General features: G+C 39.4%; 1 protein-coding gene across 1 annotated transcript; it reads right to left on the bottom strand.

The window, feature by feature from the left end:
- Positions 1–2: 2 nt before the first annotated feature.
- On the bottom strand, positions 3–11,832 carry ppp1r21 (protein phosphatase 1, regulatory subunit 21). Its single transcript, XM_058652005.1, has 22 exons — positions 11,174–11,832; positions 10,079–10,147; positions 9,710–9,856; positions 9,384–9,485; positions 9,120–9,284; positions 8,967–9,025; positions 8,447–8,541; positions 8,182–8,234; positions 7,151–7,300; positions 6,955–7,056; positions 6,774–6,862; positions 6,553–6,689; positions 6,313–6,405; positions 5,804–5,931; positions 4,614–4,763; positions 4,306–4,398; positions 3,417–3,671; positions 3,046–3,081; positions 2,836–2,952; positions 2,160–2,258; positions 1,935–2,063; positions 3–1,363 (listed from the first exon to the last, which is right to left on the bottom strand). The coding sequence occupies exons 1-22, from the start codon at positions 11,234–11,236 to the stop codon at positions 1,334–1,336; spliced, it is 2,361 nt and encodes a 786-aa protein (XP_058507988.1). The 5' UTR covers positions 11,237–11,832; the 3' UTR covers positions 3–1,333.
- Positions 11,833–12,582: the final 750 nt, after the last annotated feature.

The following is a 12,582-nucleotide window of genomic DNA, read 5'->3' as shown; positions in this document are numbered from 1 at the left end:
TGTAAGTGTTGAGCAGGCTCTTTATTTTTGCTTCACATATTTATATGTGCTTTTCAACAGGTTACACTTTGAGAATACAAGTAATATTGGTTGTTTTTTTTTTTAAATCAGGTCAGAGGGCGTTGACAAATCTTGGTGGTCAAAGGTTTCCTGGCAGGTGTGGACTGGCAAACAAGAGATTAGAATACTCAACCACTGTGATGCTTTTCTTTTAATTGATCTCATGTTGCTACAAGCCAGAGAGCTATTTTATTGTAAACTTATGACTTGTGCCTAAGCACCAGTTACAACATCAAACCAGGCTTACAGCTGAAGACTTAGTTTTCCCAATATTGTGTAAAATAAAGAAAAGTAATCTATAAATAAATGCCTTTTTCGAATATATTTTTTTAAAATTATATAGTACAATTATTTTAGGATTTGAAATGAGTGAATATTCACAACAACCTTTTTAATCTATATATATATTATGACATACATGTAGAGACTCTCACCACACCAGTGCACTTCCACACTTATTTGGTGATAAAAGGACTTTAACACAGAAAGAATGACACGACTTTACGAGCTACGACTTGTCCATCTTAACCGTGAGCACAGTTAATCAGATTTCTTTTCTCCTTTATTCTTCACTTCCCCCAACAAGTGAAATGTCTTCAAAAAATTTGGAATGAATTCAAGTGTGACTATTATTTGTTCATTCAGCTAGTCCTTTATGAGGTTGTCAAGTGTGTAATAAAAGAGTATTCTCACCCATGTAGACACACAGGCTCATGAAACCACTTCAATATGATAAAAAAAGGTGAGTATTAAACATTATTTAAATGCTGTAACGCCTGGTGTCACAGTCACATACCAGCACATACAGCAACACCTGCATTCACTTTTTTTTTTTTTTAACCTGCTCCCACAAATAAAGCTGTGGAAATCCAGTTGCATTTTCTCTCACATGTATGCTAAGCAGGAAAAGTCCACACACTGATGAACAGAGTTTGGTCTTCAAGTCTCGATTTCAGCATTTGTCTTCCTTTTTTCCCTTTTGAGGAAATCAGTTTTTCTTTGACCAAATGGTCAAGCAACAGCTTCCGGTGCAGTTTAAGAAAGAGTTTTTTTTTTTATACCAAATTGTGTTATAAGTGGTGCCGAGACAGAACCTCCATGCAGCTCATTTCTCTTGCCACTGTCAACAGAGGAATCTGAGGCTTGTGTAGCCATCCTGTGGTTTGGGAACAGTGGTCGTGTTGGAAACAGGATGCTGCCGCTCCACAGTCCAGCTCATCTTTCAAAAGTGCTCTTAGTGATGCCACATGGAACCAGAGTTTTGAGGGCAGCTCTAGCGACCTTTGTTCTTTTTGGCGTTTCCCTAAAACACACAAACAAAGAATACTTACAACTTATAACTGAGTTCTCATATCCATGATTTGTACAAAACTGAAATCACTGTGTCCAGTTAGCCCGGATAGCTTCAATTTAATTTGCCTTCTTTTTAAAAAATCTAAACACATGCTGAGGCTCGTTTGTGGACCTTAACGCAAAATCATCACATTTAGATCATCAAACTTGTTCTGTCCTGCAAATTCCCAACAAGTGGCCATGTGTGCTTGCATGCAGGAACATGTATGCAGGCCTCTCCGTTTCTGCAGCTTAACGACTTTTTCAGATGGTTCCCGCAGGTGCTTATCCCATCAGACCCGGGAAGCAACCACAACACCACACATGACCTCCCGAGTTCACCTCATAACTGACTTTACAATGTCACATTTTGCTGCCAGACTTCCAAGTAAACCTTCACACTCCCTGAAGCCAGTAAATTTGTTTTAGTGAGTTTTTTTTTTTTATTAATTTCCAAAAAGAGTGATTGAATGTGACAGTTAAAAACCGACCAGAGAACAAGAACTTGATATAAAGAGAAAAAAACAAAAAACAGCAAATACCTTGCTCCCCAGTTTGAGCGTGTCAATTTCTTCTCTCTGTTTGCTCAAAGTCTCATTCATGCTGCATAGGTGGTCACTCATCATACTGAGCTGGTCTTCATAGCTCCTTTTAGTGGTAGTTAGCTCATCCTGTATGCAGTAACAGTACAGTTACAATAGGAGCGAGGAGGAGGATGATGTCTATACTTACTCCTGAAGATCTTAAGTAAAAGGACTGCATTTTACCTGCAAGCGCGTGATGTTCTGATTCGCCAGTTTGACTTCCTCACTCAGAGTCTCCCGTGACTTTTCTGCGATGGCCAATCTCTTGGCCAAGGCTCGACACTGAAAGGGGGTAAAAGGAAAATAAACCACTGTTGATATGTTTAATGCATACCTGGCACAGGTTAGAGTTCTGCTTCAAAAGAGGCAATCATTATTTCTCTGAATAATGCATCCATTTTAGGACAGTGTCGGGGGGGGGGGGGGGGCATGCTGTGACAAAGTGACATTTTAATAGCCGAGATACTGAGTTCAAGACCAGGTGCATTCTTGTTGCTACGATAAAAATGAGAGCGACCGACATGACCGTTAGTCACAACGCCACAGGAAGTATCTTAATTCACATGAAGTCCCAATGCAAAGCTAAAAACACCACCAGTCAGATTCTCAGCTCAAAAGGGGAAACTTTGTTATTATGCAAGAATAAAAGGAGAAACAAGATAACTGAGTTCAGTTTCTATACGTTAATGCAAACTATTAAGGAAGACACGCACAATGGAGAAAGGAAAGTGAATCTTCTGTACTAAATGTTGAATGGAGGTTTTTAGAGTTTCCATTTTGACATGTAATGTTAGAAAGGTTATGCTCAATGAAAGGGAAGAAGCAATTTTTGAAATGAATGTTTTTGTAAGAGCTTCACCTCAGAGTGAAAGTGCACAGCTTTGCTGTCTGAGATTTGGAGCTGGGTAGTGAGTTCTCCAACTCTGGCCATGTAGTGAGTCTTTATCAGCTGCTCCCTGGACACCTCATCTCCCACCTGCAAGCATAGACACAGCAACCACCTAGATAACATAACATTACAAAAAAACAAATTTAAAAATGTGAAACGAAAAGTGAGGGAGCAACTCACATGTTCAACTGTAGGTGTGGTGCACAACATGCCAACCTGAAAAGGGCAACACAAACAAGAGACATACTGTGTGAATAATACTTATGAATAATGCAGAAAGGCATCAAACACTGCTGAGCCAAAACTACCCATAGAAGTAACATTAAAAACGAGTGAGCAAAGTATTCTGAGTAAGACTGCACTGTGAACTTTGAACTGACTTTTCAAAACAACTATATCCTGCTTTTCTGCTACATCAGTTCTTTGGAAGTTTTATTAAGCAACATTTTGTTGGGGGGGTGGGGGGGGCACACAAGAAAAGAATGAAAACACTCCATTTGTTCTGGCAAATCATATGACATGTGATATGGGCTAAGAAAGAATGAGTGTACCAGGCTGGTGCACAGCGTCGTCTCTTTCCCTGTCATTTTATGTTCCATCTCTGCTTCCTCGTGGCTTGGTGCAACGGTGTTGTTTCCAGGCGTTTGTACGTTCAGACTTCCTCCAAGAACAGCTGTGAGCTGTGCTTCCAGATCTGTGATGCGCTGGTTCTCCTTTTCCAACCGCACCTTCCCCAGCTGAGCTTCCAGGAGCCAGTGCTCCTTCTCCTGCTCCAGCCGAGTGATCTTCTCCAAGCTCTGCTGCACCTGCAGGAGGCCGGGGGGGAGAGGAGAGGAGTGGACAGTGAACTTATGGGTAGAGGGCTGAGCACAGGATGGGAGTGAGAGTGAAAGGGCAACAGTATTTGGGAAGAATTTGAGACACTATGTAACAATCTACACACACATTTTATAAACCTCATAAGATAATAGATAAGGAAATATCATTTAAGAGGGAATATAACACATAAAAAAAAAGAAGAAAAGTCAGTTCCAAGATGTCTACGCCTCTCAGTTCTTCACACCCAGTCCCTAAAGAATAACTATGCACCACATCTGAAATATTATGACTTTAGGATTCAAGTTTCTGCACTTCTGTACTTTTACGACTAACCTTTACACACTGCTGTTTTTTCATTTTCATTTTTTTTCTCCATTATATTGTGCTCCAATCTTCATGAGCACGAAGCAAAAAAAAAAAAAAGCCACAGCAATCATAATTTCAAGTGCAATAGATTTTCATTTTATCTCTGCGTTATTGCACAATTGTAGTTAGGGCTGGCACGGCGACTCAATTTACGCTTACATTATTCACATAAAACGTACCGCCTGGTGCTCGCTCTAAGATGGATGTGCCTCATTTGAAACTTAAAAGAAATCGTTTCTGAGACGACTGTCATACCTGTTGAGTGAGACCCTCTCTACTCTCAGTGGAACTGGTAAGTATGCGGCGGTTTGACAGGGCTTCTCTGTATGGAACAGTCTGTGGCCTGGGCTGATGAAGGAACAACACAAGCAGAATAGCAGCATTTATTAATTATTCATCACCATAATACAGTGGGAGGAGATGGAACATAATGACATATTCACAGAGGTTTTTACATAAAAGGATATTTTAAGAGTCAAATAAAGAAAATTCTGAGTGTACAGTCACCTTGTGTCACCAGCTGAGAACTGGGGGAAAAAAAGCAGATTCATGTGGACACTAACCTGTGTGATAGCATGAATATAGGCAGTTGCTTTCTTTTTGTTGGCCAGCATGCTCTCAGCTTGCAAGGGGTTGAGGGCTAGTGTGCTGCCTTTGAGACCGTAGCCCGAGGACGTGAAGAAGTCCAAGTTGTTGCTGAAGAAAGTGGCTATCTGCAAAAAAGACAGTGATTATATTATCTTATCTTATATGATTGGAACGGACTATTTAATTAATGGGTTGTTTTGCAGATTTGCAGCGTTTTTGCTTCACCTCAAATAACCAGTGTGTTTACAGCAACATCATTCCACACACCCTGCATGTCTGCATAGCAATCGGTGCTACACCCCACCAGGAGTGTGCCACTCATCAACACACAAACACACACCCACACACACACCCATTTATCTCAGCAAATGACTATACCCATTTAGTCTTACTGGGGAGCAGCTGTACAAACTGCGATTTGGACAGTATCTTTAAACACTTCACTGTTGTCCACCTGAGTCCTGCTATTTTGTATAATCCCATCAGTGGCAAATTACCAACACAATCCAGTTGCAGTGAAAATTCACTGCTACTTACAACTAGGGGAGGTGCACATACCTCCACCAAACACTCAAGTGCTTTTACAAACAACCAACCCCCTTTGCAGTGTTATCCACATATTCTGCAGCATATTTTATATTTTTAGGCAACACATTGTAATGTAAAAGAAGGAGACAGTAGAGAAAACATGCAGCAAAGGGCTGTGAGCTGCAGCTGCTGCAGAAGACTGAAACTAGTCAGACAGATGAGCTACCAGACACCTTAAATATAATTTATGATGAAAACAGCAGCTGAGTTGTGATGACTTAAAATAAAGATCAATCTGCACTCTTCTTGAGTTTTTCAAAACAACCCCTGAATTATTTCTTGAGACTTTCACAAAACGTCAAACAATGCCTTAAAATATTAAAGCAAAATAAAAAAAAAATCCTCTATTCACCCACTTAATCAGATCAGCTCCAAAAACACCCCCACCCACCCATCAAATTTCATGCAAATCAGATCAGCAATTTTTGAATTATCCTGCTAACAGCCAGCCAGACAGCATAAAAAGAAAACATTATGAAGCCTTTATCCATGACAGCTATTAAAAGAACCTGCATAGACTGGACATCCTATACAGAAAATATAAACCTGGCTGCTGCCTGCCCTCTGTTGGCTGTACCTTGCCAGTGCTGTTAGTCAGAGAGCCCAGCGATCCCAGGAGACACTCTGTGGTGGTGCACAGCTTCTGGGTGACATTAGGGAGCTCCTGCTCTAAGCTGGCCTTCTGGTTGTAGTGCTTTGACATCTCTGGACACACAGGGAGGAAACAGAACAGTAAGGGAGGAAACAGAACAGTAGGAGAGGAATTAAAACCATCTGTCTTATTTACATTGGACATGATATTTTTCACAATATTTTGAAGGTGTAAAACTGCATGTTTATATCACACTGACTAATTCACTTAAATGTTTTTGATGTACAAATCCTCTACCAGAGAGCATGTCCAATATGTTGTTTACACTACACTGAGGCTTATATTTATTTTCTCAACAAAAACTGCCAGTGCTTCGTTGTGAAAACAGAATTTGAGTGCGACTTTTCTGAACGGGTACTAAGTTATGACATGGAGGAACAGTCATGCTGTGTTGTGCTGGTTGTGGGTCAAAAGCGGCTCACAGCGCTGCTCACCTTTAACAGCATCGTGGAGACTGTGCAGACAGGCAGCCAGCTGGGTGAAGACAGCTGACGTGCTGCTCTGTGGCATGGCATCCTGCTGAACACCTGAGACACATTGTACAAAAAAAATACGCATCATCACTTCATAACACTTTCCTATGTCCATATTTCAAATATGAACTGTATATGTGATTTGCAATAGAAATAGTAAATTCTTGAGAAAGATTTCAGAGACAACATACAAAAACATACTAGGTAAAGCCAAAAGATTTATGTAGTTCTTCAGTTTCTCAAACACAGAAGTAACTTTCTTCATATCGCTCTGTAGCTCCTGATTTTTCACAGTGAGGGCAGCAGTACAAAGCGTTGCCTCACACTCTTCTTCAAGGCTGGAAGGAAAAGTGAGGACACTCGTCAGCGCAACACCCCTCCACTGCATTGCTTTATCACAAACACACACATTCAGCACTGACCTTTTCAGCTGGTAGGGGAGAATCTTTTGCAGAAAGTGGGTGTATGAGGAGAAAATATCAGCAAAGCTCTTCAGTTTGACCACAGTCTCCTTTAATTCGACCAAAAAGAATAGAAAAATAGAATCAGAGGTTAATTAAAATCAAACTAGCAAACCAGTGTCCTTGTTTAAAATCCACTCACCAATACTGTGACTGTGTCTTCTGTGATGCTTTGGTGTAACTGCAAAAAGCTGTCCTCAAGGGGGCGCACAAAGGCTGCATTCTCATGTAGGTACTGAGAAAACTGGGTTACAAAAAGAGTTGAGTTTTAATATACTCAACCTGCAATGCCAGTCATACTGACAGTATCTGTATCTAATGTGGAGAAGTTGCCTCACCTTCTGGTTGAGAGGGGAGATGGGCTCAATGGAAGAGTCCAGGGGATAAATGTGTACTCTTTGCTCTGTGTAGGAGTGGAAGTTTAACAAAGCAGCAACCAGATCCTGAATAAAGCTCAGAGCCTGACCTGCCACATCCCGGGACTTAATCTGTATCCACAGAAAGAAAACACAATCCACTGATAAAGAGCAACTGCTGAGACATAAATCTGTAAGAATGAATCTTTGAAATACTTACATTTGTGGGTACTTGAATATATGTAACTCTTAATAGATGTTAGTTCATAAACAAAGGACTGTAGATGGTCAAAAGCTTAAAGCTAGTAGAAAAGTTTATAGTTCAGGTTTTTTTAATGTGGGTTTGCATGAGGTAAATATTAATAACACTGACCATGGCAAGTGCCCATGGACCTACCTAAGAGCTGGACACTCATACTGCCGTCAATGATAGAATCAAAAAGACTCACCTAATAAAACCCACCACTGTATAAGTCTATGTATGTTCGCCACCTTTAGACAGCTTTTTCCAGGTAGATGCTGAAGTATGCAAAACCACTCATTCTCAATACCAAAGTGCATAGAGAAAGTCAATAATCGTATGTCACTGGAGCTGCTTCCATCATTACGTTCACATATATTATCTGGTGACTTTGAAATGCTTTTTGGGGATTTTTCTAAGAAACACAAATGTACCAAACCAGACAGGGGGAGATCAGCAGCTCCTGTATCTCCATATGCTACAAATTCTGATTTTCTCTATGGACTTTATTGCAGGAGAGTGAGGGGTTTTCAAACTCAATTTTCCCAGATGAAGAAGGCCGTCTCAAGGCAAGAAAAAGCAGTGAACACATTTCTAAGATAAGACATTTAAGCAGGTGTTGATTTTATTACATTCTCCTTTCGTCAAGAGGCTAAAATCTGTTTTCCTTTTGACAAAACTCAGTGTAGAAAAAAACAAAACCTGAGCTATTCCTTCAAAATGAAACCATTCAACAGTAATACGTAATGTGTTGGTTTGTCGCATCACTCACCTGGTGCTTTCGATTGTGTGGTGGTACATTGAGGCTGTTGTAGTCACTAAATTCTGCAGCATGGGAGAGAAGAGCAGAACCTGAGTATTGACTCGACAGACGTATAGTAAATGCCTTTGCCTCCTGCCTCCTAGTGTGCAGCTTTAAAGTGTGGTGTAGCATTACACTATTTACTCTTGGGTGGACTGTTGTTAAAGTATCAGTGACACAGACAACAAGGTTCTTAAATAGAAAACTGCTGCATTTTTGTCCAAGTGATACTCACTTGTGTCATTGAAGGGCACTTTCTCCTGGATCACACTGCTGCTCTGTTTCACCTGTCTATTCAGCTCTGACTGGCACCGCCTCAGCTGCTGCTGACTGTGGAAACATACCAAAATAGGAGATGAATAGCCTAAAAAAGAAATATACACACATATACATATATATATATATATACAAACATATATATATATATACAAACATATATATATATACATACATATATATATATATATATATACATACATACAGTATATATACATATATATACATATATATACACACACACATATATAAATATATATATACAGTATATATATAGATTCAGAGTCAACTACAATGTACTGTTTATTCAATGTTTATGTCAAAAAACATGTGAAAGTTAACTTACTTCTAAATAATTAGGAATAGTGATTTTATGTATGCAAATAGATTTTTTACTGAATGTACATACTGAGATACATTTTGCGTGTTTTTTAGCCTTTTAGATTCAAGATAACATTGGAGAGATAAATTAGATATACCACTCGTCTGTTCGCATTCTGCACTCTTTTGATTCCCTCTCCAGAGTCTGCACTTTCACCTGTCAGATGAAAGGAAAATAAACATTTTATTCAACTTTTTCATAAAACTGAAATGTTCTTTACGTATGTCAGCCTCCGCCTGTTAAACCTCACCTCCAGGCGTGCCTTGTCACTCTGCAGCCGAGTTGTTGTTTCCATGTACTTGGTGGTGAATTCATCCACAACAGCTTGATGCTGCTCAGAGTCTTTCTCCAGCTCCTCTAGTCTTGCCTTCAGCTCAGCTTCCTGCCTTCTGTGCTGCTCATCTGCTTCATAGAACTTGCGCATGTGCAAAAGAAAGCATATCAAACACCTGCATTTGCCTTTCTAGTGCATAAACTTTAAATGACCGATTCAAAATGCAAAGTGGGTTCTTACTTGAATGTGGAGTCGTTCATTTTCTTCTATCTTTTTCTGCAGGTCCTCATCAAAAACATTCTGAGTCTGTAGGCCATGCTGTGACGGAGAATCACCTTTATTCTGCAGGAATTAGAGATAAAATAGGGGCTGTCAACAATAGTATTTTGGCTCCACAAACATTAATGTTTAATCGTGTTTAATCAAACTTTATGAGTATTTGTAAATTTCATTATCACTCTTAAAACTACTGCTTTAGCTAACAGATTATTTTTTCCAACATCCATTACAAAACTAACAAAATGCATTGTATCCTCTCCAGTCTTTTGTTCCCCCGTCATGATCACCTTTCCCTTTTTGCCCTTTGCTTCACTAGCAGCTAACTCCTCTTGCAGCAGCTCAACTCTCTTGGCCAGCTGTTGGTTCCTGAAGCTGAGACTGTCCATCTCCTGCTCTTGTTTCCTCAGGCTCTGGTCCCTCTGCTTAAGTTGCTCCTGATGACGGAAGGAAAATTTGCACGGTTGAAAACACACATTGCACATGACGTTACTATCCCTACTATTTTACATTATGTAAATCCCCACCACTAAATCACAGCACATTTATTTGCAGAATTTCTGAATTTGTTTGGCAAATATGATAACAGGTGTTTACAGCACAATATATTTATGATCAGTGGTACTAATCATAACAATTTAGTTTTTATACCACTTCACCTTTAGTGAGGCAGAGTTTGCCTGTTCATCCACAACTCCCTTCTTCAACACCTGATTCTGGGCACGGAGCTGTCAAAAGACAGAGACAAATGTTGAGACACTAACATGACAGAAAAACAGACAGATAAGACATTATGAAAATGCTAAAATCATCAAATATAAGTGGTCAGGACTAAGATACAAAAAAAATTAGCAGTGCAAAAGTCTCAGTCATGTGCATGTGAACATGTTCAGTCGTTTTTGTTTGTCCCCTTTTAGCACCAAAAATGTAAAACACTAGGCTGTTTGCGCTCAGCTATGAAACACAGTTGCAGAATGTGTGGCAGTCAGCACTCTCTGAACAGGATATGGTTCTTGGCTAATGGGGAGATTAGAGAAGAACAGGAAACAACACACTCCCTGTGCTGTCAGCTGACACAGAAACACGGGTCACAAGAGAAAGCACAGGCTGTTACTCATTGATAAATGAGTAAAAGCGTAAGAGTATACAACAGGCTTACCTGGACTCATCATGTGCACTGGATATTTGAAATGTCTCTATGTGACCACAGTAAAGAATCACCAGCATTTACAATGTCAAAAGAATGTTTTCAATATCAGTGAGGGATAGGTTTGTGGTTGTGCCCACTACACTTCTATGACAAGCTCTTTGGATTTAAATCAATGTGCAATTGAGAAAATATCTAGTTTTGTATCACAAGATCGTCAAGTCCACATACTGTTTACTCATGTGCCACTGTAAATCTTTGAGGTGCTGTTACAAAAGACCATAAATGCCAACAATATCTATAACATTCCATTTCAAAGTTTCTGTTTTGATAACAAAAACACATTTGTGTAGCAAAAATAATCTATGAATGTAGCAAAAACAGACAAAAAATATCAACTGTAATTTAAAACCCTCAATATGAAAAAAGCTTTATGTTTAATGTAGTAGCTTATGTTAACCACTAGACATGCAGCATCTAAACAGCAGTAAATTAATAAGAAAAGACAATGTATTTTTATTTGCTGTCTGACAGCTCAGACAGCAAAGCCACGGACAGCTAACCTAACTTTATCCACATCAAATATCCTCTGATACTCGAGTTTTACCTTAGAATACTCCTGCGCCAGCTTGCTGTACTTAGTTTGCAGGTCTGTAACGTTAGCCATCATCAGAGCAGGCGATATCCTGATCCTAACACCCGATGCTGGACGGCGTTATCCTAAAACAGGAACCGGTTAGCTCAACTGTTCTTGTCCACACCTTCACAGTCCACTGTTGGAGATGTTGACGCTAACGCCAACCGGCTGTAGCTACTTTAAGTATGCTAGCTCACAGTTGTTATCAACTACTTTAGAGAAGCGTGTTCCGTCACTGGGTAAAACCGACCACATTGTGACAAGGGGACGTCCATGAGGTCCCGGAGAAAGAGGCGACAGTCTATCATTTGTTTTACGTTAAGCAGCGTATTGACAACGCTACTTAAAAAAAAAAATCAAATTAGCACAAGCAGTTGTGACTGTTAGCTTAGCTGATTAGCCAAAAACGCTAACTAGCTATGTAGCAAAACAAATCGCGACACCGAATTATACACATGTAGGCGAGATCCGTGTTATCTGACAGCAGCCGGGAAACCATCTGCCTCCGTAAATCCCATTAAAAAGTGAGTGGAGGCTCCGCTAATCTACTGAAACTGCTCTAATGAACAATTCATCCGGAGGATCGTTGTCATCCTCTAACCCGCAAAATCCTCCTCGAATGAGAGCCGAGCACAGACGCAGACACCAAGGTCAGAGTTCATCCAACAGGAAAGTAACTGAGCAGGTGCGCGCAGGGCGCCATCTAGCGGTTGCATGTCTAAATGGAGTCATACTTCGTCCAAGTGATTAACAAGATTTCACTTTTTAATTTAAACTCCAGGGAGCACAGATTAACAGTGACTGCAGAATTAATATTACAATGCCCACAACATATGCACAGTAATTATGAGGCAGTTAAAATAACTACAGCCAAAATAATGAAGGGATAAAAGTGTCTCTCCTTTTATTTCTCACGATATATTAAAATGAGATAGCAGTGCTGCAACAGTCAATCAATTAAATGGTTATTAAGATTATTAATATGTTGATTAATCAGCTTGTGTGGGGTTTTTATTATATAAAATAAAATGTCAATGTCAACTCATGGACTTATGAAGGAAACAGATCATCAAATTAAGTTATTATTAAAATAATGACAGTAATATACCAAATACATAATTTTATCAGATGTATATATACTGGCATTATTTCTTTGATTTAAGTCAAGAATCCCAGTCCCTCTGACTGACTCTAGACTGACAGATTCTCAAAACATCAATGTGAGAAAATTAAATAAGAAAAAGTGTAATTTTGTTCAAGGTACTGCAAACATACTTTATGATATAAAATAAAATTAAATATATAATGCAATTTAATCTATGAATTTGTCTATTTGTACTGTATGGGTGTTTATAGGCTTGATTCGGAATATGATTTTT

The sequence above is a fragment of the Solea solea genome, chromosome 15, assembly GCF_958295425.1.
Source record: "Solea solea chromosome 15, fSolSol10.1, whole genome shotgun sequence".
In the NCBI taxonomy this organism is placed as follows: domain Eukaryota; kingdom Metazoa; phylum Chordata; class Actinopteri; order Pleuronectiformes; family Soleidae; genus Solea; species Solea solea.
Note: the sequence above shows the minus strand (reverse complement) of the source record. Positions and strands in the feature narration are given on the sequence as shown.

Excerpts from the sequence above, each read along its gene's own strand:
- ppp1r21 (XM_058652005.1), bottom strand. The coding sequence starts at position 11,236 with ATGATGGCTAACGTTACAGACCTGCAAACTAAGTACAGCAAGCTGGCG. Across the intron at positions 3,082-3,416 it reads CGACGCTGTGCACCAGCCTG|GTTGGCATGTTGTGCACCAC; the intron begins GTACACTCATTC and ends TGCCCTTTTCAG. Across the intron at positions 2,064-2,159 it reads AGAACATCACGCGCTTGCAG|GATGAGCTAACTACCACTAA; the intron begins GTAAAATGCAGT and ends TACTGCATACAG.